The 26,592-nt window shown below is 39.1% G+C and overlaps 2 protein-coding genes across 9 annotated transcripts in view; both read left to right on the top strand.

Annotated features, from left to right (window-relative positions):
- abhd18 (abhydrolase domain containing 18) overlaps positions 1-5,325 on the top strand; it is a 50,600-nt gene extending 45,275 nt beyond the window's left edge. For 3 of the 4 annotated variants that reach the window (XM_055016333.1, XM_055016334.1, XM_055016332.1), the window contains one exon: positions 82-5,325. In XM_055016333.1, coding sequence (XP_054872308.1) covers positions 82-139 — 58 coding nt within the window. In that variant the 3' untranslated portion in view covers positions 140-5,325. The remainder of the gene's footprint in view (positions 1-81) is intronic. The other variant, XM_055016337.1, reaches the window with a different exon arrangement.
- Positions 5,326-5,895: 570 nt separating this feature from the next.
- Positions 5,896-26,592, top strand: part of rnf103 (ring finger protein 103) — a 59,019-nt gene continuing 38,322 nt past the window's right edge. The window contains exons 1-2 of one of the 5 annotated variants that reach the window (XM_055016331.1): positions 5,896-6,547; positions 18,422-18,570. In XM_055016331.1, the coding sequence (XP_054872306.1) occupies positions 6,322-6,547; positions 18,422-18,570 (375 nt within the window). In that variant the 5' untranslated portion in view covers positions 5,896-6,321. The remainder of the gene's footprint in view (positions 6,548-18,421; positions 18,571-26,592) is intronic. The other 4 variants (XM_055016330.1, XM_023266611.3, XM_023266609.3 and 1 more) reach the window with 4 other exon arrangements.

Raw genomic sequence — 26,592 nt, 5'->3', positions numbered from 1 at the left:
ACACACTTTTATACATGATCTCTTTGTCATGCTTCCTATGTTACCATTTTAGAATAATTTGCATATCTGTTTTATTTCCAGACAGGCCATATATGATGCATTTAACAGATTCTGCCTGAAGTATCCCAACCTGCATTAGCCATGGGATGCTGAAGCTCTTTGCTTCCTGTGTGAGCACCAGGACCCAGTGGCTGTACTTAAGAAAAAAGCAATGTCTCGAAGCTTAAGTATATAGTATAGCAGTGTACAGATGTCTTTTTCTGTGAAAAGACACATCTGAGACTTACAGATTGTCCATAATTAGGTGTCAATTGAGCACAATCACTTTGTCATTATTTGTAATTTCTACTGTTTCCTGCTTCTACAAGGGAAGTGTGTGCCCTGGTGCACCAAGAAAAATTTAGGTGACTGAAACTATAGCAGTATCTAAAATGCTGTATCATGTTCCTTGCCGGTCTGTAGGTGTGAAAGGAATACTCAGGACTGATTTCACTTTGATAAACTGGTGGTAACTGACAATATCAGTGTTTTTTTCTCCTCTTTTTATTTGCTCCTCATGACCAGACTTGGCATGTTTCTCGATATTTTGCGACTCTCCCTTACTATGAAAACCTGCATTTATTGTATACACACACACACACACATACACCTGTATTATTCTGAATGATACAGTATATGATGAAAAACGAGTAAAGACAGCCTGCTCTAACCACAGTGGCCCATGGCTCGGGTGGTAGAGCAGATTGCCCACTAATTGCAAGGTTGGCAGTTCAGTCCCCTCCACATGTCAATCAAAGTGTCCTTGGGCAAGACACTCAAACACAAATTGCTCCCAATGGCAAGCAAGCACTTTGCATGGCAGCTTTGTTGGCACTGGTGTGTGAATGTGTTTGTGAATAGGAAACATTGTGAGACCATTTTTCCTAAAAATAACTAGTTTTATTCTTCTGTTTCTTTTCAACATTGAGTCGTGGTCAGTGTTATTTGCCTTTTTTGACAGGAATTTACTGGAAAAGACTTGGTTGTCAAAATGTCAAGTCAGTATTTAGTCGCTGCAGTTATAACCCTTTTCAAGTTCAGCCACAAATTCTCAATTGGATTGACCACTGAACAATTGTTCGGCTACTCCAGAAAAGTCACCTTGTTGTCTTTAAACCATTTCTGTGTAGGTTTGACTGTATGCATCAAGTAATTGTCTGCTAGAAAAGAGATCTTCTCCTAAATCAATCCTAAGTCTTCCAAATCACAGTTGTCTTGCAGACTGCATTCAGGATGTCATTCAGGATTTCTTTATAGTTTGCTGCATTCTTCTCCCCATAGCTTTACCAGCCTACCCAAACCTGCTGCCAAGAAAGATTCCCATATCTTGATGCTTCACAGTTGGGAAGGTGTGTTTGTGATGACGTGCAGTGTTTGTTGTCTGCCAAACATAGTGCCTAGTCTGATGACCAAAAAGCTCAGTTTTGATCTCAGCACACCAAATAATCTTCTTTCAGTTGATGCTTGCCTTCCAGTAAAGATGAATTTGTTTTTAATTAGCTTTTTTCAACAGTGGCTTTCTCTTTGCCCCTCTCCCATAAAGCTTTAACTGAGAAGAACCCAGGCAACAGTTGTTGTATGAACAGTCTCTCTCATCCAAGCCCCAGAATCTTGTTACTCCTCAAGGGGAGAACCGAGAGGTGTCTTGGTGTCCTTCCTCTCTAGCCACTAGGATAGCGTGCTATTGGCTGACTTACGCGTGTGCCATTTTCCTTCCATTTCGTCATGATGGATCCAGCTGTACTCCAAGGGATATTCAGTGAGTTGGACATTTTCTTGTAACGTTACCCTGAAATATGCGTTGAAATACCTCTTACATTGTTGGGAAATTTTTCATGATGCATGCAGGTGAACCCCATTTAATTCATTTTGTGACCTCTGGAACTAATGGGATGCACCTGTGTTAATTCTCCTTTCATTCTGAAATTAAGGAGCCTTGTAAATTCTTGTCAAAAAAGTCTAAACTGACCATGATTCAGTGTTGAAAAGCAATACTAGAAGAAAACTTCCAAAAGGAGTGAATATTTTTTATAGGCATTATAAGTGCCAACTATTTACAAAGTTTGGCAAAATACTTATGGAGAAATATATCAACTTCTTTGAAAAGTATAGTTTAATCACTCTTTCCTGCTGAGTTTGGAAAACTACTCTTGACAGCATGAAATCAGATAGTGGTTGCAAAATGGCTGTGTGGCTGCACTGTAAACAGATACACCAGTTGATCCTATTTTGTATTTCTGGCAAAGTGTTAAACCACTATGGCAGCCAAAGGTATCATCCAGTTAACCAGGGTTGAGTTCTTAAGAGGTACAACTTTGACAGTGTAGGCAATACATAGTTTTTTCTTTGAGACAGCAAAATGACAAGTAATTGTAACATCTGACATATTGTTACCTTCTGAACTTCTTAGAAGATTTAGCTTTCCAGACTTCTCTAGCTGTATGCAAACCTTTTTAATTTTTTTATTTATTATTAATTTGAGCTGGCACAGGCTCCAGCCCTGAAAATTGCTGCCTTCTACTGGAAATGAGCTAGATTGGGGAGTTTAGATTAAAAGAAAGCTAAAGGAGCCTGAATTTTGGTATTTCATTATCATGAATCCATTTTTATGAAACATAGTTCCACTATTAAAAGAAGCATTGATTAGTGTGTGCAGAGGACGACTGATCACAGTACTATTTTGTTAAACTGCATCACGATTCATAAAATCTCTAGCAGATCTTTTAGCCACAGCAGTAAAAAGAACAATGTATGTAATATGTGATGAGATGACCTTCTTTTCCTACTGTCCTCCTTCATCTCAAAAGTTTTGTTTTAAGCTTTAACATTTATTGTGTAAATTTCATGATTTCTCTTATTTTAAAAAAAAAGTCTAACCTACTGAGTGACATGGGAGCTTTGATTGATTGGTTTTAGGATTCACCTTGTCGATTTCACACTGCTTTGACATGTTTCAGATAAAGTGATTTTCAGAATGAAAACTGTGAAACCAGAAACAAAGAAGTTATTAGATTTTTAAAAATAAATTAATATTTATTACATTTTGAGATTTTACTTTATTTTTTAAGAAGAATTTACCATTATGTTTTTAAATTCAAGTTTCATTATTGCTCTTAAGTGTAGCAAGATACAATTTGAACTTCTACAGTATATCATCTCACAATTGCTGTGAAAGTGGCAAAAATTGATGCAGGCTAGATGTGCACATTATGGTTTACACAACTCAATCAAGTATATTTCTAAATAAATGGAAGCCACTGGCAATTAGCTGTGGTGTAATCAAAGTGCAATTGTTTTGTAGAATATTGGATAAAGCACCACACAGCCACTAGTATTAATTATTCTAGCATTTAGTACACTGTTTATCAACAAACACTATTTAATATTTACCCTTTTCGCAGCAGACAGTTTGGCATGTCATAGCAAAACAAACACAATTAGTACTATGCTTAGCTCCAGCAAGTGTATCAGTAATCCATTTGAGTGTGGTTTGCACTTAATGATTCAGAAATTTTCCTTCAGCATATAAGTAATCTGGTGTATCTGTACATCCATAGGCAAACGGCAGAATAATAAGTTCAGCATTGCATTTAATGTTGCCAGTGTCACAAAATATTAATAGACTAAAAATAAGAATAGTAGTATCTACTTCTTTCAAGTGTTTAAAATATGCTTCACTGCTTTCACAATCTGTTATCTATTTGTTAACTGTGCCATGTTGTGCTGTGTTCCATTTCTATATTGTTGCTGACATTTCAGCAAGCAGGTTGATTTATTCATATCTATACATAGGCAGCATTTAAAGGATGTGTCTAGTGACATTTTTTCTGCTCAATAGAAAAATCTGTTCATTGGACTTTAAATGTATGTTTTAATGAGGTACACAGATTTCTGTGATTTTGAGTTGATTTTAAAAGCCAACTACACTAATGAAATGGTGCTACAGATATAATACACACTGCTGTACAAATTGCACATCTGTGTAATGCAGTTTCTTGAGAATTAAAATCAAATTATGGTTGCATTCTATAAAACAAGATTCAGAGCAAGCAACTATACTATGGTGTGTGTGTACAGAGATGCACGGTGCAAGAATGTTTGAGAAAATCATTTTACAATCAGCAGTTGGTATAGGAGGACTGACAGCAACAAATAGCTCCTTCAGTTTTTCAAGGATGTATTTGCCATCTGAATCTCTCTTCTCTGTTGGCCCAAATGACTGTGCATGTGCTGTCTTTGTCAAAGTACTGGCACAGCGATTAAACTGCAGTCTCCTTATTCATCACACTTGTGTCTTTGGACCAGTACTGTGCCTTCAACACCTCAGTAAATTTCTTGTATCAAGTTTTATATGTCCCTGTTGAGCCAAACCTAGGAAAAACTGCCCCCAGTTAAAGTCTCTCTGGTCACTGATTTAACCCTTAAAAACTCTATATCTATCAAATTTAAATTTTTTTTAATTCTCCCTATGAAAATAATCCCTTCCTTACTTAAAATTGCTTAGATGTAACTCTACACCAGTCCAAAATGAATCATACCTAAATAAAGTAATTTGGATTGAGTGATTTTTAATTATTACATTTTTTTTGCATGAATAGGTTTCTTTTGGCTGGAAATTACATAAAAGTGACAACGAATAATAAGACGTGTCAGAGATGTTAATGATGAATATTAACTATTTCAGTGTTGTTTTTTGTTAAATCTTTCTAAAAATGCAATGTCCAAAATTATTCACCACAACTGCAGTGAAATGGTTCTTATGTTTGCTAACAAGCTTTTTGTATGTGGGATTGTGGGGTTTTGGACCAGTCCTCTTTTGCAACAATCTTCAAGTCTTTGAGGTTGGAAGGCTTCCTTGCCTGTTTGTTGTGTTTTTTGTTATTGTTGTTGTTGGTTGTTTAGTTTTTTGGTACCATCATGCAAGCTGTGTCATTACTTTTTTTAAAATCCAAAACAGGGCATCCAAGCAAATGCTTTTAAGACTTTATTGTCTGAGATGCAGCGTTACTTTTTTCAATCCTTTGTCCAATTTGCATCCCTGTGTCAACATCTTTAATAGGTGTTTATCTTTTTATCTTTTCTCTTGTTTTCTCCCTGTGATTAGGACAAATCTAGAGAGAATGGGCTTTCTGGGGAAGGTGACTCCCTTGCAGGCCAACAAAACCCCATTAAAAGACTGACTATTTCAAAAAACAAAAAAAAAAAAAGTATGTACACGTGATTGCAAACTGAAATTGTATTTGTTTTAAACATGCATGTTAATGAATAAACTTTTGCTGAAAATTGTTTTGTTGTGGTCAGCTGCCATGATTGATTTCCTCTCCCTCAAACTGCAAATTTCCTGACTCTGGACACTTGCACCCACTGCTCCAACTTGGTCCTACTCTGTCTTCGTGGATGACGTGTTGGAAGAGAGGCTTCCACCATACTGTCCTCCATCCCTGAGGATACACCAGGACCAAGTTCAGCTGAAAGGAGAAGATGGCCTCAACCTGGTCATCATCAATTCAAAGGCACACTCTATAGAAGCATGCCCTGGAATGATGAATCTTAAGGTGCTGGACCCCTACATTGCACTGGCCTTTTGTAGGGAGTGATGAGGGGTTGTGGGTGTCATGCATAAGGTATGAGGAGAAAAAAGGCAATGGTTACTGAGCTACAGAGACTAGGATGAGTGGAGGTCAGAGTTACATATCTGCTTTAGTGTGGGGACACACTTGTGGGGAGTTAATGAGCGCTTAGTTTTCTTCTAGCAACCCCTTCAATTACTACAAGACTGTGAGAGAATCGGACGATAGTGGAGCAGTAGAGCCAGAGGGCGGCAGTAAAGCGCCTTAATGCCTGGAAAACCTCGAAGAAGACGGATGTGACTTCAGCTCTCGTGTGTGTACAGCAGCTGATCGGAGCTGGATCAGATCAGATCCCATCAGACCGTCGTTTCCGTTTTGGTACCGTGAATGAGCAGAGCGCCGCCACTCACCACTCAGCAGGAACCTGCTGCGCCTGCGTTGGAGAGGCCTTGTGCTTGAGAGACCACCGACGCCTGCGGACAATGCTAAGCTAAACAGTAATCGGGCTTCGTGAATGTGAGCTGTTGGTGAAAGAAGAGAACAGTGAGGAAATATCCTTCCAGCTACGCGCGGCCAAACGATGGAGGTCTGACGGTCATGTAGATAATTGTCTAACGCTGCTGTGAACGTGTACAGAGTCGATGCTGGAATCCTGCGGAGCCTGTCTGCTGTTTACAGAGACATTTTGTTAGCGCTCACGTCCAGCTGGAAGATGTGGTTGAAACTGTTCTTCCTTCTCTTGTATTTCATAGTGTTATTTATGTTAGCGAGGATTTTTGAGGCAGTGGTTTGGTATGAGACTGGTATGTTTGCTACCCAGCTTGTTGATCCAGTGACTCTAAGTTACACGAAGTTGAAGACGATCCTGGAGTGTCGAGGGCTGGGATACTCCGGACTGGCTGAGAAGAAGGACGTCAGAGAGCTAGTAGAGAAATCAGGTAAAAGATCGGACCTGGGGTGTTTGTGGGACAGCCTTAATGATACTGTCACATCATGTGAGTTCAGGCTCTGCTTTTAAATGAGATGATGCATTAAGTGCATAATAACTAAATTATTCGTAGGCTCAGGTGCATCTGCATTCACAAAGAGGCTGCCATCGTTTTGTCTGTATTTAATCATATCCAGGGCGAGACAACAGCAACATTGAACTGTAAGAAATGACACTGTACTACAAGGAGGACCCTTCCATTTCTCATTTCAGCTAAAAAAAAAAACTTACACAAAGGTCCTTAAGGACAGACACTAGTATTGTTTAATTTGCATTTAATAAGTAGTAAGTGGAACATTTCATTTTTTGAATATCATGTTGTGGGATGTCAGTGATTACCAACAACACAAAGATGCATTATTATTTTTTGTGCAGTGTCAGATTCAAAGAAAACTCATGCTTGAGACCGGAAACACAAAAACGTTTTCAGAGAGATATCTGAGTCTTGCTCATTGTCAGTGGGCTGCATGATTAGCTGCAGTGCTTTCATCTTCCCAGTAGGCTATGAAATGACCAGCCTCCCCAAACTACACATGTTCATAGTTATGTCTGTGACACCACCTGTGGAAAGTCACTGACTGTCTGAAACCAAATACACACTGACTACTTTTGGTTTTCACAGTAGTGGCATCTTTAAGGTGCTGCAAGATGCCCCAATGGTTTTATTATTTGAAGGATTTCATGTGTGGGTGTGTATAAAACTCTGTACAGGTGTGTGTGCGTATTGTAAGAAGAAATTGTTGAGGGCCTTTTCAAATGCTCTATCAAAGTCAAGCTTACATTTCATCTCTACATAGCATATCAAATAAAAAAACAACTGCGACAAACTCTCAGTTCATATAGACATAGTCATGAAAAAAAGGTTTCCATACACTTGTGAAGACCATGTGTCGTGACAGTCTTAGGTTTTCAGTGGCTCCTAGAACTTTTCAATTTATTTACTCCGCCAAGGAGGTGGAGTTATGTGACGATCGGCATTGGTCTGTCTGTTTGCAACATTACTCGAAAACAGAATAACAGATTTGAACGAAATTTTCAGGGAAGGTCAGAAATGACGCAAGGACCAAGTGATTAGATTTTGGCAGTGCTGTGGCTTATTGTCTGTATCCACGAATTGGTTAAAGAGTTCTGTACCATTGCGAGATAGCGGCACGGTGTCACTGTAACCATGACTACAAGTGAACACTACGTCAGCTGCCTGCTGAGGATCACATGATTGCGATCCTACTAAAAATCGACAGTTACGGACTTGTCGGGACTTATCTGTCCAAAATGATACAAGTAACAATTGATTGTGGGGGTATTTCCGAGTCCCATCAATTCCCACCACCTGCTACATATTTAGGTCACACGATTCAGTAATTTATACATAACATACACATGCATAGCACATGTCTGTGCTCAGCACAAGGTCATTTTGTCTGTGGGTACATCTATATTACATGGCCACCCACATTCTATAGTGCCATGATTTCTGCCACGACTGTCGGAAATGATACAAAGACTGAGCAGTCTTGGCAGAGTACTGCGCTCTCTGAGTGCTTTTCTTGAATTTTACAAACAATAGTTTGCACAGTTGATTTTGGGATCTTTAAAATGGCATTCCTGATTTGTTCAATGATTTTCCTCTTCAGATCTGTGCTTATCTCATTAGACTTTTCCAATGAAGTGTTTGTGGGAGTGTCTAATGAGTTTATCAAATGGATTTAAATTGGCTCATCAGTCACCAACTGTAGTCAATTGACTTAATCACAAGAATGAAGGGGTCATACCACTGTCACAAAAACTAACAAGAAAAGCACTCAGAGAGCGCAGTACTCTGCCAAGACTGCTCAGGCGTATAATTTCCAACTGATAGGTCCCGATGAGACTACAGTGGTGGATTTGTAGTAGGATGGCAATCGTGATTGTCAGCAGCTTGTTGTCATAGTTACAGTGACGCCGTGCCACTATCTCGCAATGATATGGACATCTTGAACAAATCCGTGGTTTCAGACTATAAGTTGCATCACTGCCAAAATCTAATCAGGTGGTCCTGTCATGGCGTCAGGCTCTGCGATCGCTACATTGTTTTAATTATTTTTGTGATAAAGTATGCATTTTCTAGGAAACAATACAAAAAATAATAATTGAAACATATTGAAAGAATATTTAATAGAAATAAAATGCGTAATGTACAGCGCTGTCCTTTGATGGGCTCAGTGACTGTAACATCAGTCTCCTCTGTCTCTTGTGTGTAGCATCTCACCATATCCATTTCACATAGTTGTGTGATCGCTATGCATAGTGTTGCTCTGCGGTGATGTTCAGTGTGTGGGGAGGGTTTATAAAACCTGAAAACATATATCAACAAGAAAAGCACTCAGAGTGAAGTACTCTGTCAATACTGTTCATTCCGTGACCTTGCACTGAACACAGGCATATGTTATGCATGTGTACGTTATGTACGGATACCGAATCACCTGACCTAAATATACAGCAGGAATTGACGGTACTTGGAAACACCCCCACAATTTAATCATTTGTTCCTTGTAACATTTCTGATAAGTCAGCAACGGTAGATTTGTACTTGGATTGCAATCATGTGATTGTCAGCAGGCAACTGACACAGCGTTCACTTGTTATCATAGTTACAGTGACGCTGTGCCGGCCGCTATATCTTACAATGGGAAATCCTTTACAAATCTATGGATCCAGACAATAAGCTGCTTCACTGCCAAAATCTAATCACTTAGTCCTTGTGTCATTTCTGACTTTCCCTGAAAATTTCATCCAAAGCCATGTCATATTTCCAGAAGACCTACAATAAATCTATGGAAGAACCAAAATGCATGATTGTTTTTTGTGACAAGGATGCATGTATTTCAGCCATTCTATCATGGAAGATTTGGAGTTGTAGGAGTACATTAGAAAATGAAGACTACCATGATACATGGTCTTTACAAGTGTATGTAAACGTATGCAAAACACTTTCTATTATGTTATCACAGTTACACTACACTTCCTCAACAATCCTCTGTACAGATTTTTTTTTTTTTTATATATATATATACTTTTACTGGTCCAACACAGATATACTGCTTGCATAGAAATACAATGTAAACAGAGCTGCAGTGTCACATCTTAGGTTAAAAAATAGCTACACGTTTTACAATATGGACATCACTGTCTGTGTGCTGTTTCTCCAGGTTATATACAGTGGCAGAAAAAAGTTTTCCGTCCTTAAAATTTTTACTCAAATATCAGGAAATATTTGTGGAACAGTCTTCTTTCTGTTTCAAAAGGTGTGACTGTATTAGACACAAACAAATACAAATATTTTTTTGTTTGTTTCCAAGAAAAACTAACAAAAATAAATTCTTGACAATTTAAATATGTCAGTTCTCAACATTGTCGATATCAAAGTCAATAAATAATAGAATGTGTATAAAACATAAAAAAATAAATCAACCATCACATCATCAAATTAGTATTTAGTAGTCCTGCCATTAGCACACAGTAGAGGGCTAATCCTGACTGGCATATTCCCCACCAGCCTTTCACACTGCTGAGGGGTAATCTTGTCCCATTCTTTTTGAATTACTACTTTTATTCTTCTAAATTCTTTGGTTTATGCTTTGAAATGGACCTTTTGATAATCCACCACAGATTTTCAGTGGGACTCATGTCTGGGAATTGAACTGGCCATGCTAAGACCTGGATACTGTGCTCCTGTAGCCAAGTTCTACTGGCCCCTCTTGTTGAAACATCCAGTTTTGACCTCAACGGAGCAGTGCACATGAAGAAGGCAGCATCTCGGTTTGGTGAATGGCACAATACTTGACAGAGTCCAATGTGCCATCACAGACACCTAGATGACCAACACCAGCAGCAGTCATGCATCCCCAAACCACGATACTGCCTCCACCATGCTTGATAGTAGGTACTGTACATGTCGGAGATAATGCTTCCCTTCTGCATACTCTCACATTAGCAGGAGGAAGATAAAGCTGAAAGCTGGACTCATCTGAACACAGAATCTTCGGTTCTTGTGTGCTTAGGCCCAATGACGGAGGGATAACCTTTGTCTCTCATTGATCAGGGGCTTCTTGACAGCCTTGTAGGACCTTAAACCATGATCTAGAAGTCGGCCATGTACAGTGTGGGTTGAACACTGGACACAAGTTTGGTTTAACCACTGCTCCTGAAACTCCTGTAATGTCATTCGGCGGTTTTCCCTGCACATGTGGATCAGAATGCGGTCATTTCTTGCTGAAGAAACCCTTGGACGCCCAGATCTTGGTTTGTCTGCCAAGCTGTTGGTTCGTCTGTATTTCTGGAGAGTGTATCCAACTGCTAAAGGACTGCATCGGCACTTCCTGGCTATCTGGCAGCAGCTGTACCCTTCCTGGCAGAGAATCTGTATTTTCAGACGTGTTTCCCACGTTGGGTTCCTTGTTATAGCTATTTTTGTCTCTGAAGAACTTTCAGATGTGCTGGCTTTATATAGACACAAAGCACAGCAACAAAACTGTGTGTTTTAATAAATAACACGACCTTCATTAGTTGATCACTGGTACCAAAATGACCCAGTACTCAAAAGTTCTCATGTATGATTATGGAACCAGTTTTTAATGGCTTTTTTAGGATTTGTTTAGTATTTTGGCTGTGACTGTACTAGAAGAAATTGCACTTGAAGACGTAGGATTGATTTTTAACGCAATATTTCACACATGCATGGGGTGTCCGAAAACTTTTTTCCACCACTGCATCTGTATCATGCTCCTGAAACTTTTCACGTGGTTCTACATTCCAGTTGGGCAAGAAAGTGTCCTTTCCTGTCAGTTCACAGACATTGCGTAAAATGCAGCATACAGCAACAACATGAGGCATCAATTCTGTCTGCATGTCATTGCGCTCTAGCATGCAGTCTGTGCCTTTAGACAGCAAAGGCATTTTCAACCACCGTTCGTACTAAGCTGAGACAGTGTTTAATGTCACTTTGCTCTGAAGTGAGATGGTGATGACTTTTGTATCCTCTCATTAGCCACATCATTAATGGGTAGGTCGGGTCGCTGATGAGATGAACAGGAATATTAATGCCATCACATGGATTTGCCTGGATACCTGGATTTGTGCAGATGCATTTTGATAGACATTACAATCTGACAGTCAACCACGTACATTTTCTGCATACGAAAAATAAAGGCCAAATGAAAGACTTGCGTTGTTCCTATATCCAGGCAACTCGGAGTGCTTTACAGAAAAAAACAAAAGCATTTGGAGGACATGAGATGTTACTTACATTAAATGAAAAACAAAAAGACAGATAACCCAGAATAAGTAAATCTATAGTGCAGTTGATATGAGAAATAGGAGCAATATACCAATTAATGGGAGTATGCAGTCCGCATTTTATTTGATTAAACTGACCGTTAACTAAATGCTGCTCTTCCAGGTGAATTTAGACTGAGAACAGAAAAAATGTTCTAGATTATCCTAGAAGTCTAACATCTGATACTAGATGTAAATTTATTGCACACCTGAGTTCACAGAAGTTAGGGGTCTGTCGATACTCATGGATTAGTTTGCGTATTTCGCAGCACTTACAATAAAAAAATGACTTGAAAGAATAAGCATACCTAACGGGGAAATCAGTCCCCATTTTGCTGTTCAGCCTTTACATCCAGTGGGAAATTGACCAAAACTCTGGTGTTGTGCTTGCCCAAGCCACCTAATATACACTCAGTGGCCACTTTATTAGGTACACCTTGCTAGTAAAAGGTTGGACCCCCTTTTGCATTCAGAACTGCCTTAATTATTCGTGGCATACTTTCAACAAGGTGTTGATCCATATTGACATGATAACATCACACAGTTGCTGCAGATTTGTCGGCTGCATATCCATGATGCCAATCTACCATTCCACCACATCCCAAAGGTGCTCTATTGGATTGAGATCTGATGACTGTAGAGGTCATTGGAGTACAGTAAACTCATTGTCATGTTCAAGAAACCAGTTTGAGATGATTTGAGCTTTGTGACATGGTACATTATCCTGCTGGAAGTAGCCATCAGAAAATGGATACACTGTGGTCATAAAGGGATGGACATGGTTTGCAACAATACTTACGTAGACTGTGACATTTAAACAATATTCAGTTGGTACTAAGGGGCCCAAAGTGTGTCATGAAAATATCCCCCACACCATTGCAACGCCACCACCACCAGCCTGAACCATTCTTACAAAGTAGGATGGATCCATGCTTTCATGTTGTTTACATCAAATTCTGGCCATCTGAATGTCGCAGCTGAAATCGAAACTCATCAGACCAGGCAACGTTTTTTCAATCTTCTATTGTCCAATTTTGGTGAGCCTGTTCTTAGCTGATAGGAGTGATACCTGATGTGGTCTTCTGCTGCTGTAGCCCATCTTCTTCGAGGTTGGATGTATTGCGCATTCAGAGATGGTATTCTGCTTTCCTTGGTTGTGACGAGTGCTTGAGTTACTGTTACCTTTATATCATCTCCAACCAATTTGCCCATTCTCCCCTGACCTCTCACATCAACAAGGCATTTTTTGTCCGCACAACTGCTGTTCACAAAGTATTTTCTGTTTTTCAGACCATTCTCTGTAAACTCTAGAGAAGATTGTTCATGAAAATCCCAGTAGATCAGCAGTTTCTGAAATATTCAGACCAGCCCGTCTGACACCAACAACCATGCCACGTTAAAATCATTTAACTCCGCTTTCTTCCCTGTGCTGATGCTGTTTGACATTCTAAATTCTAAATTTGAAATCCTAAGCATTGAGTTGTGGCCATGTGATTGGTTGATTAGCTATTTGTGTTATCAAGCAATTGAACAGTTGTACCTAATATAGTGGCCAGTGAGTGTATGTGTCAGTAAAGCTGTGAAAGGAACAATAATAGCACAATTGTTTATCGCCATATAGTTGAACGAAACAAACATAACGTTTGTAAAATGTCAGTGTGAACAACTTACCACAATTTGTGATCCACAACAGCTATAGTAAATTGTAAATATTTGAAGAGCATGTTTGTTTTTTTTAACGTTGCTGTTATTTATTGTACAAACACACTGTAATAATGTAGCAGAAGTAGCTTCCTATGTAGAAATATAATTATATGTAGCAAAAATGTGTAGCCTAATGCGGCCGCACCGCATACTTGTAGAAACTACACTTTATGATTCAAATTGCACTCATTTATCAAGAGCACCACTTGGGTGTTTTTGATCTAAGCCTAAGAGACGTATATCAAGAATATTTCAGGTTCAGTAATCATTAACAAATCAAATCTACTTGTATTGATCAGTGTCATAATTAAAAGTCGTCGGCTCTGATTTCATTGACCTCCAGTTCCCCAAATAAAATCACATGGTAGAACTAATGATAATTATACACAAGCATTTATTAACTAATACTATGAACAAACAATGAACAACAATGGCTCAACAACAACAGACAGTGAAGTAATGGATGAATAAATACAGATAACCAAGCTAATTAACTGTGATTGTCACTGGAAGCAGTTGGTAGAAAGGTGATGAATTTAGAATCACTATGGAACTGGAAAACCAGATATAATTTGTAAATTCACCCATTTAACAGAAGAAAAATGATACTTACGTAGCCTTTGAAGGAGGTAGCGGGAGGCCGCTTCAGGATGTGTAGATGTGATGATCTGCTGGATGAGTTGATTCAGGAATACAAGAGACAAGGAGGCACTTTGGCATGCTGCATTGCAAAAGTGTGCCAAAGTAAAAACACTAAGAGTCGAAGTTCATAGTTTTGAAGAAAATATTTGCACTGTTGTATAATTCAAGTTAACTTAAGAAGTCAAACTTTACATAAACAAAAGAAAACAAAGCCCTATTTTAAAGTTAAGCCATACATTTCTTTAATCTGTCATAAAAGAACCCAGTTTTAAGCCTTTGTTTAAAGTCATCATTTTAAGTCATAGCCCATTTCAAAAACCTTGTTTTTCTCTCTCAGTTAGCCCTCTTTTGCATTCCAGTCACTTTCTTTTATATAAAAAGTGTAGGAGGAAAATTCAAATCAGCATCTGACCAGTGGTGGATGTGTTCATCCGAAAGCTGCGGTGTTGTTTCACTGTCCAAAAGAGGTTAGAGGCCAAATATCTTTGGAACTTGCTTGTAGTTAATTTCTTATCCATTCTTCACATCCAGTTGTTCAATATCTATGATGATCACAGATCTTAAAAAAAACACTGAATAGGCGATTAGAATGGCACCAAACGTAATATGTTTATCTCATATGATTCCTGTGATAATAATAAAAGGTGTAAACATAAGCATAAACTTACAAATTTTAGACATTAGGGTACATGAATGTAAATTTGTAACATAGCTAAAAATATAAGCATATACATTTAATAATAAGAAAAATAGGACCTAGGAAATACACTACCATTCAAAAGTTTGGACACTTTCTCATTTAATGGTTTTTCTTTATTTCCGTGACTATTTAAATTGTAGATTCTCACTGGCATCAAAACTATGAGCACATATGGAATTATGTAGTGAACAAAAACGTGTGAAATAAGTCAAAAAATGTTTTATACTTTAGATTCTTCAAAATAGCCACCTTTTGCTTGGATTACTGCTTTGTGCACTCTTGGCATTCTCTGGATGAGCTTCATGAGGTACTCCCCCGAAATGGTTTTCCAACAGTCTGGAAGGAGTTCTCAGAGATGTTGAGGACTTGTTGGCCCTTTTGCCTTCACTCTGCGCTCCATCTCATCCCAAACCATCTCAATTTGGTCAGGTGACTGTGGAGGCCAGATCATCTGGCACAGCACTCCATCACTCTCCTTCATGGTCAGATATCCCTTACACAGCTTGGAGGTGTGTTTGAGGTCATTGTCCTGTTGAAAAATAAATGATGGTCCAACTACATGCAAACTGGATGGGATAACGTCACTGCAGTATGCAGGTTCAGTGTGCCTTCAGTTTTGAATAAATCCCCAACAGTGTCACCAGCAAAGTACCATCACACCTCCTCCTCCATGCTTCACGGTGGGAACCATGCCTGTAGAGACCATCAGTTCACCTTTTCTGCGTCGCACAAAGACACAACGGGTGGAACCAAAGATCTCAAACTTGGACTCATCAGACCAAAGCACAGATTTCCACTGGTCTAATGTCTATTCCTTGTGGTTTTTTGCCCAAACAAATCTGTCCTGCTGGTTGCTTCTCCTTAGTAGTGATTTCTTAGCAGCTATTTGACCATAAAGGCCTGATTGGTCAGTCTCCTCTGAACAGTTGATGTAGCGATGTGTCTGCTACTAGAACTCTGTGTGGCATTTATCTGGACTCTAATCTGAAGTGCTGTCAACTTGTGATTTCTGAGTCTGGTGACTCTGATGAACTGGACTTTTGGTCTTCCTTTCCTGGGGTGGTCTTCATGTGAGCCAATTTCATCATAGCGTTTGATGATTTTTGTGACTGCACTTGGGGTTACTTGCAAAGTTTTTGCAATTTTCCAGAATGACTGAACTTAATTTCTTAAAGTAATGAAGGACTGTCATTTCTCTAGCTGATTGGTTCTTGCCATAATATGGATTCTAACAGTTGCCAAATAGGGCTGTAAACTGTGTCCCAACCTGACTTCTGCACAACACAACTGATGGTCCCAACCCCATTAAGACGGCAAGAAATGCCACAAATTAATCTTGACAAGGCACACCTGTAAAGTGAAAACCATTTCAGGTGACTACCTCATGAAACTCATCCAGAGAATGCCAAGAGTGTGCAAAGCAGTAATCAAAGCAAAGGGTGGCTATTTTGTAGAATCTAAAATATAAAACATATTTTGACTTATTTCACACTTTCTTGTTTGCTACATAATTACATATGTGTTCATTCATACTTTTAATGCCTCCAATGAGAATCTACAATGTAAATAGTCCTGGAAATAAAGAAAAATCATTAAATGAGAAGGTGTGTCCAAACTTTTGAAGGCCAAAGGTCAGATTCTCTGTGTGTTGCTCTGGAATGTTCTGTTCCTCAGTCTGCTACAATCCCCACTGTGCAAAGTCCAGCACCAAACAATATAATACATAATACAATAACTTTATTAATCCCCGAAGGGAAATTAAAGAACAAGCAGCTACCGTAATTTCCGAACTATTGAGCATACCTGAATATAAGACGCACTAACTAAATTGAATGCATTTGCTCCATAGGCTAAATATTTTTAAAAACACACAATCTGGTGTCTAGAAAGTAGTAAGAATGATTTTGAAGCCAAGACTATAAAATGACATAACATAGAATACATGAGTTGTTTCTGTAATGGTAGGGGAATCAAAAGTAGAAATTTTATTTGGTTTCACTGGGGACATGTTTGGCTTTTAGATAGAAGTTGAACAATTGTTATTTTTTTGTGCACTGTAAATGCTCTGTACTTAAATAGCACCTTTCTACCTTAGTGATAGTCAGAGTGCTTTGCACTGTTTCTCATTCACCCAGAGCTGCCATAAATCTATTAAAGAACCAGAATGCATTATTGTTTATTGCAACAAAGATGCATGTATTTAAATAATTCCATCTTTAAAACAAGAAAAGCACTCAGAGCGCAGAACTCCACCAAGGCTGCTCAGTTGTTGTATGATGATGTAGCGTTCATTTATCACAATTACAGTGACGCTATCTCGCAATGATACAGAAATCATTAACAAATCTGTGAATCCAGACTATAAGCCACATCACTGCCAAAATCTAATCAGGTGGTCCTTGTGTCATTCCTGACCTTCCCTGAAAATTTCATTAAATCCGTCATTCTGTTTTTGAATAACACTGCGCACAGACAGACAAATGCACACTGATCGTCGCATAACTCCGCTGCGTTCCTTGGCAGAGTAATTAGGCGCTATTTGAGTCATTGGAAGCTCAAGACTGCCAGTGATACACATGGTTTTGACAAGTATAAGTAAACTTTTGTTCATGACCAAATGTCTATATAATTAGAGAGCAAGTGTTTGTCACAGCATTGTTTTCCAAACAAACTATTATGTAGAGATGAAATGTAAGCTTGATTTTGATAGCCAATTTCAAAATCCCTCGCCAATATCTCCAGTACACACACATATACACACCTGTTTTGAAGTCCATACACCCTTCAGTAATTATCTATATACACCGCTTTATCTGCTGTGGTGTTGCAGTAGGGCTGGAGCCTATGCGTGAAGGCAGGGAACACCCTGGACAGGTCATCAGTCTATCACAGGGCTACACTGTCACAGTTAAGTTAAGCATAGAATGGTAATTGGCAAAAAATTAATTGTGATGGCTTTTGGTATCTTTTTGGTATCTTCAGATGTTAAACAAAGTTTTTTTTCCTGTGCTTACCAAGGTAAGCACAGAAAAAAAAATCTCTCCTAATCAGTTGAATGTGTAAAAAAAAAAGCTACATATGCATCATCCTGCATGGCTCAAACCTCAAACAGAAAGAAAATTGAGTTTTACAAACAAATGTAATGGAAAAGGAAAAGAAAATCAAGGAAAGTGAAGAGCAACTACATGCAGTCATACTCCAAAGGTAAGCTAACACTGTGTGAACTGGAACTGGGTAATGCACTAAGAACATCTGATTTACATCTCTGCTTGCTGTGTTTTGTGGACTTAATGAGCTCTGCCACTTCTGATACTATTCAAACCTAAATAAATAAACAGATATGTAAAATGTCAGGTTGAACAGATTGTAAACACAGAAGCCAGACAAAGTATGGGAACCACTGCGATATGAATGTCACTGCTCCTTGGCCCTTTTCAAATTGTGGCACTTTTTTTCCTCCTTTAGGAGACTTGACACAAGGGGAGCTGTACTCCGCTATCAAGAAAAAGAAGGAGCAGACAGATGCAGGAGATTCCAGTACCACACACTTTAGTGGAGAGATGCACTTTTATGAATTAGTGGAAGATACTAAAGATGGGATCTGGCTGGTTCAGGTAAAAGCACTCGACAACATGTTAAAACCTGTAGTCAGGGGAGCAGGATTACATGGACATGATATTTCAACAATGGGAAAATCACCTTGTTTCTGTTCAAGCAATATTTTTCATGCATTCATTCTATTATTTAAAAATGGTCTTTCTGGAAGTGCAACAAGTGACTGAATTCTGACACCCTGGTGAAATACACCGATTAAGAAAACTCTCATGCTAACACCTCCATGCTGAATGTGGTATCTCTCTTTTCTAGTATAATGATGGTAGGCAACTTGCTGATAGGCACTCAGGTCCTCACGATTTGGGTGTTTGGCAGACCAGATCTCCAATGGCTCTGTAGTGGAAGCTGTTTCTCAGTCTATTTGTGATTTGATGGATCTGAAGAGACTACCCGAGGGTCGTGGGTTAAACAGATGGTGTCCAGGATGGGATTGGTCGTTAAGAATGTTTGCTGCTCTACTGAGGCACTTGAGAGATAAATAAGTCAGCCAAAGATTATCCACTGTTTGGTGTTGATGATCCTCTGAAGGGTTATCCTGTCTGCTGCTGAGCAGCTGATGAACCACACAGTGATACAGTTGGCCAGCATGCTCTCAAAGGAGCAGCTGTAACAGGACACTAGCAGCTTGTTGCAGGCTGTTTTTTTTCCAAATGTCTATGATGAGTTCTTTTGTTTTTGTGGAGTTAAAGACCAGATTTTTCTTTGAACACCGCACCATCACTTTTTGGACTTCATTTCTCTAGGCAACTTGTCTCCTCCTTAGATAAGTACAACCACAGTCGTGTCATAAGCAAACATAATGATGGTGTTAAAATTGTGGATGGGAGCACAGTCATGCAGTGAGTAGAGGATGGGGCTCAGCACACAGCCCTATGGGGAGCCAACACTGACTGTATTATTAGTGCAACTCAGTGTACAAAATATTCCAATAGAAATTCTCAATTTTTAGCTGTTGCTGACATCACTTTCATGGGTTACAAAGATACAAATTTGACTAATTTCCAAGGTTAAGCTCAGCTTGTATTCATGAGATCAGTTATTACTGTCTTTAATATATCTGAAAAAAAATAAAATTTTAAAGACAGTGATCCTGCACAGTAATTTATTGAAACCTTATGTTGTCCATATTCAGGCTCGCCACCAGGATTCATGAAATTCGGGCCTATAGTTCTTGTATAATCTTGCTGACAGAAAGACAAACAAACATTGTTTCTTTGTTACCTCCACCAAGGAGGCTGAACTATGCTCAGGGTTGATAGTGAATTCAGTCCCTGCCCCGTACACTTCCCTGAGAACAGCCTTTATTTCTCATCTTTGTTCTAACTTTAGTACAAAAGGTCTACCGATGAAGAAGGGACTGTTTCAGCTGAGTAAATGTAAAATACCAAAGTTTCCCTCCTGTATTCAGCATGAGCGAACAGTCTCTCTAACTTATCTGGTATGGGTATAATGCTGTCAAACAATTACATTTTTTAAATCAGATTAATCACATGGTTGCTGTGGATTAATTTTGATTAATCCCGATTTAATGTCCTAATTTTTTAATCTATATTAATCGCGCTTCATTTTGCATTCGCAAACAGACTCAAGAAAGAAGAGAATATACTTAACGCTTAAGGTGTTTATTGAACACCCATAAACGTTCATGTTAGAATCCCCGACTAATGCATGCTTCATGTTACTGTGGTACTTTAAGCTGGAAGTGCTTCAGTGAAAAGAAAACTCCGTCCTGCAGAGTGTGCATATTACTGTTAGTCAGTCAACTCTTCCGTCTTGGGGGTTTTTTTGTATTCAAATTTCTCATCAAGAGGGCCAGCGTACTGTTTAGTAGGGCCCAACCGATGGGGATTTTTTGAGATGGATGCCTTTCAGTATTTTGCAGACAAAAATTCTGATTAATCGGCTGATAAATTTTAAAAAATATATAATGAATAAAGTAACTTCTTTTTTCAGTTTTCAAGCCTACTGGGACAAAATGCATTGCCAAAGATGTTTCAAGGATTTTGAGTAATTCTGTGCTGCAGATGCGTTATTTGCGTTAAAATTTTTAATCTGATTAAAAATGTAATCACATTAATCAATTTTGACAGCACTTATATATATATATATATATATATATATATATATATATATATATATATATATATATATATATATATATATATATATATATATATACATATACACACACACACACACACACACACACACATGCACACACACACGTATCACAGATTTTTAAACTGCATTTGGTATCGTGGCAGGGCTCCAGACTAACTTTTTTTTCTTAGGAGCACAGTGGCCCCTAACTTAAAATTTTAGGAGCGCAAGCAGAAAATTTAGGGGTGCACACTGAAATCAACTTGAAAAGTAAATATTCACATTTCCTCTCATTTTCATTGTATTACTGATAAAGACTTGAACGATAAATGCTGAAACTATAGTGTTTTCAATTCATATTTTATTGTGCAGCAGTTGACAACAAACTGCTCAGGCCGCGTGTCCACTAGATGCGATTTTCCCGCACGGCAAAGCCCGCATCTGAAAAAGTTTGTACAGTGTGCACACCGCATGTGGCATGCTGGGCCGGTTGCGGTGTGTTTCCAACTGCGATCCGGTGTGTTTACCTGGAGAGGGCTGCAGCTCATTTGCATAAAGTAGACTGGACTTCTACTTTATGCAAATTTGATGCAGTGTGCGGAGATTCCGCGCATCGTGAAACTGTCCTCAAACTTCTAAACTAGCCGTCGGTGACTTAAAATGAGGACAGATTCAGCTGCTGCACAGGTTTTTTCTTGCCTCAAAAGCTTTCAGAAATACTTTTCGCTGAAGAATTTTCGAAATAAAAGGGAAAGTTTGTGGCCGAGCCGCTGTGTTTATCCAACTCATCTGCTGGACTGTCAAGCTGAAAGCTTGGTCACATCACCACATAGAGTCCCGCTGTTGCTCAAGCACTGTCATGTGACAATGTTCTGGTCCGCTAGTGACTGCCCACCATCCGTGCAATTTTCAGATGCAGTGCATTGGCCCGCCTTCTTCTTCTTTGGTGTTCATCTCCTTTCTTCTTCTTTTGGAGTTAATGTCAGTTGACAAACCAGCTCATTTACGCATTACTGTCAACCACTGGGCTGAAGTGTGGAGCAGAACTTTGTCAGCAACAAAAAATATTCAATAATAATTTTTTAAAAATCAGCAAATTTACTGGTCGCACATGCGCGAGTAGATGAAAAATTTACTCGCACTGTCTCAAATTTTAGTCACAAATTACAACCATTTAGTCACAGTCTGGAGCCCTGCATGGATTTTTTTGCTATATCGTGGAATTTTGTGTGACACATATTTTTATTTTATTATTATTTATATTTATTATTGTGGTGAGCTGCATTGAAGAACGATAATATTAAAATAAATAATGAAATAGTTTTTAAAAATAATATTAAAAATGTGGCAGGAAGTCATCAAACACACTACGCTTCACACTCACGGTCCTGACAACAAAACACTTAACCAAACTAACTCGGCTGACTAAATCACAAAAACACAATAAAACACAAACACTAATAACATTGTAACGCTAACATAAACCACAATAGTGACATTTAAACCCCTTACTCCCCACTGCATTGCAGCACAACAGTTCAGTCATAGCGACAGGCTCTGCGATCGCTACATTATTAGGGTCCGAGCACCAAAGGTGCGAAGACCCTATTGACTTCCGGTTTGGTGAGCATGTGAGCACAGTGTAGTCTCTATCTCCCATAACTATCTTCATTTACTCTTAATAACCTTACTTTTTTGCCAACCCTACATGCAAAACTGAGCAATAAACATCAATATTATCTCAACGCAAGATGTCGAAATCTTCAAAACGGCAAAGGAAAGCCGAAGCCTCCGCCTCATGCAGTAGCTCTCTAACTCTCAGAGCTTGTTGCTGAGGAACATGCTAAATATAGGGCGGTCATGGCTAAACTGTACAATCTCGCTCTTAGGCTGGCTCTGCTCTTCCCAGCCTGCTTGCAGGTTTGCGGCTAACTACCAACACACCCTGAGACCCGATTAGCTGCATTACTAGCTCGCTTGGAGCCTGAACACTAGCCATGCTAACATGGTCTTTCATCAAGCTACACTGACACGGCCAGAGTAAGACTCTTTGATGATTCGAAAATGCTTCAAATACACAATCCCTTTTGGCTATGTCGGGACAGAAAGGACACTATGGTGACACTCCAGACCTGGGATGTTTTTTTATGTAACCCTTCACACTTTACTGTTGGCCTGGAGGCTAACCGGCTAGTTATACCTTCATCATGTACACTTGACCCTTTGGTGAACGGCATGGAATGGTAGATACCCATTTTCTATTGAGTATAGGTCGCTTTTAGCCCATGTTGTGCATCAGGGAGCTAAAGCATCGTGAAGAGAGATGATATATTGTGGTAATCTGAGTCTGTTGTTTACTCGGACATTTTATGTTTGTTTATTGTCTTTGTCTTATCTGTCCACCTATTTCATTTATATTCTAGAAGTCTATATCATCAGTGCACATAATTTGACACTTAATCTGAGGTGTTGATGATTCACATTGTGTAAGTGGCTGCAATGTCTACAAATTGTATTGCCTCTTAGAAATAAGGCCTTATATTTCATTCACACTTGGTGCTAAATAAGCCTGTCATTCCGCAGTCTGGAGCCATTTAAGCATATGCTCTGATCAAAGAAAGGAATCTGATCAAATAAGGGGTCTATTCAGAACTTATGCATTTATATTTTTGTTATTTTATTTACAGTATTTTTAGCTCAATGCAGAATAGCTCAGGCTGTCTTAAGACCTCCATTTGATACTTACAGACTGTTTATTTTTTGTACAGTGGTAGGCCAATATTTCATATTATGTTCAGAAGATTATATGTTTACGTGTCTGATTCTTCCTGTTTATGAATTATGGGATCTGAGATGAATCCTGAAAAAATAAGGATTCAGAAAGGAAAGTATACATCTTTTGTTTTGGTTTACAAGGTTTTATTAAGGGACATGGGTAACGTGGTTTGGAAGGGATGGGAGGATCGTTTTCTCTATGGAGAAGTACTTCTGGGAGGGAGACTTGAAGCTCCCAGCTTCATGGGTGTGTAGGATGAGGGACCTCTTTGTTGGCTTGATCATTTTGTGATGCTTATTTTCTTTATGTTAATTCTGTTGTTACTGTACTATGTTGCTCATATACTTGCTACTTTTCACTCATCTTTTACTTTTCATCTCCTGGATTAAGCTACTTTACGCACCCTACGCATCAGTGTGTACAAACACACAGCGTTCAAGACCATTTCTTCTTTCTCATGGCACTAGGCTAGGCTGTCCGCTCCCTGCGCTGTTGTTCACACTCGTCATTAAGCTGCTATCAGTTACTTTAAAGTTGGTTGGAAGGTTCAAAGGGATCAAAAGCGGGGGGGGGGATCGAACATCGCATCTCGCTTTATGCTGACATCTTATCCTCTACGTGTGTATGACCCCCTGACAAGTATTTTGCCCATTCTTTCGCTCCTGAACATTTTTGACATTATTTCTGGATATAAATTGAATATTTAAAAAAGTGAATGCCTTCGGATTAATCAACTAGCTGCATAAATGTCACCATCATCCATACCATTTAAAGTATCTAACGGAGAAATAAGGTACCTAGGTGTCATGATCATGCATACCATCCGTACACTCCATGAAAAAAATTTCACTGCCTTAACTGCTGCAATGAAATCAAATCTACAGAGGTGGAATTGTTTGCCACTATCTCTGGCGGGAAGGATACAGACTGTAAAAATGAGTGTGCTACCCAGATATTTGTGTTTATTTCAATGTCTCCCCATATTTCTCCCTCAGTCCTTGTTTAAATCTTTTAATAACATTGTCTCTTCGTTTATTTGGGATGGTAAGCATGTGAGAATGGGTAAAATTCTACTTCAAAGGGGCAGGTCAGTTGGCGGGCTTGGTATACGTAATTTTATCAGCTACTATTGGGCAGCCAATTTTCACAAAATCACACTGGTTTCTCTCACCCTAGTGCAGCTGGTGCCAATTAGAGGATGACTCCTGCGCTTCTTCTCTCTCATCTCTGGTGTGTGGCACCTTTCCCTTCTCTCCCTCTAGCTTCACGTCTAACACTGTGGTAATAAACACACTTAAAATATGGTCACAAATTGGACAACGCTTTGGGTGGCTTCCCCTCCCTAAAGCAACACCCATCTGTAACAACCACCTTTTTTAAACCAGCTAGGATTGCCCCATGATTTACATTGTTGTAGAAGAATGCCTTTCGCTGTCTGGGTGACTTATCTTAACAATGTTTTTGCCAGTTTCGTCCATTTACGTTCTGCTTTCAATTTAAATAGCTCAGACTTTTTTCGATACTTTCAGCTCCATGATTTTGCTAGGACCCACTCGTCAACATTCCCTCAAGTTCCAATCCCCAGTGGCATTGATCTGGTACTCGAGGCAAGAGTCTTGCCCAAAGATCAGGTTTCCTTTATGACTTCCTGTTCACAACTAGTGAGTCCGTGATAAATAAGATCAAGGCTGATTGGGAAATCGAACTACAAACCAACCTTTCTGAAGATTTTTGGATAAAAGCTCTTGGGGCAGTAAATTCTTCTTCTAGGTGCGCTAGGTTGTCTCTCTTTCAGTTTAAAGTGCTCCATAGACTTCATTATAGCAAACATAAACTCTCCAGAATATTTCCAGATACAACTGATGAAACTTGTGGTAGAGGCTCCTTGCAACATTATTCATATGTTTTGGTGTTGTTCTAAATTAGTTTATTTCTGGCAATCCTTCTAGTCTTAAACATCAATCCATCCCCCCCAAATCTTCAGTAGGCCACCTGACAATCTTGCCACCTCGACCACTCAGGACAATGTTTTTCAGTGTTTCCTCTAGGATTTTTTCCCAGCAGCAGTGCTGCTCTGCTCCTGCTCTGCTCCCCCCCCACCCCCCCCACCCCACACCCCCCACCCCCCGGCCACACACACACACACACACACACACATAGACAAAAAGGGTAGATACTGAGAGCAACACAGTTATCTGTAGTTTACCTTAGTACTCGCAAGTACCCGACACAGTGCAAGACTGCTGTGAAGGTGAAGAAAAGCGGCGGTGGAGTATTTGCAATGATTTAAAAAAAAAAAATAAAAAATTTAAAGGAGCGGCGCTGGGATTTTAGCAGTGGCAGGCCGCCGCTGCAGAATGAATGTAGCGGAAACCCTGTTGTTGCCTTTGCCTTTGTTTGATTGCCCGCAGGAGAATCCTTGTCTTATGTAAATCTTCACAACACCCCTCCTTCAAAGAATAACTGCACGATGTCCTTAAGTTGGAGAAAATTACATTCACTCTTACCGTGCTCTTAGAGGGTGGTTTTATACTCACTGGAGACCTCCACTTCAATAGTTTGAGAAACTTTCATCTGATGAGGTATTATAGTAGTACATCATCTGCCGATACCGATCCTTTCTTCTCATGAGTGTCCGACCGCCTGCACCCCTCCTCCCAAAGTCGGGGCAAACCTGCGCGTGCTTAATTAACAGACTTTAGGTTCTGACTATACTCCTTCCAAAGCGTAGGTTCTTCATGAGGTGGTGGCTTGGATGCAAGCAGCTGTTGTGTTTTCCTTTTATAGAATAAGTCGAGTGGTGTGTGTGACTTATTCTGTTTCTTTTACAGGTTACACTGTTTTTCCTCTGTACACGTGCACTACACATAACATTCATTCCTGCTAATGTTTTTATTTTTTTATCTTTATTTATGTTTATGTCTTGTCATGTTGTACTAAAGTGGTCCATTACTCAAAATGTCTTATATATTTTTATGGAACAAATCAATTTTAAATTTTCAGTGGCTTTTTTAGGATTTGTTTTGTATTTTGGCTGTGACTGTACTAAAAGAAATTGCACTTGAAGATGTAAGAGTGATTATTAATGCAATATTTCACAAATGCATGGGGTGTCTGAAAACTTTATTCCACAACTGTATGTTGT

The sequence above is a fragment of the Amphiprion ocellaris genome, chromosome 13 (genome assembly GCF_022539595.1).
Source record: "Amphiprion ocellaris isolate individual 3 ecotype Okinawa chromosome 13, ASM2253959v1, whole genome shotgun sequence".
NCBI classification, from domain to species: domain Eukaryota; kingdom Metazoa; phylum Chordata; class Actinopteri; family Pomacentridae; genus Amphiprion; species Amphiprion ocellaris.
This window is presented reverse-complemented; position numbering and strand designations above follow the sequence as displayed.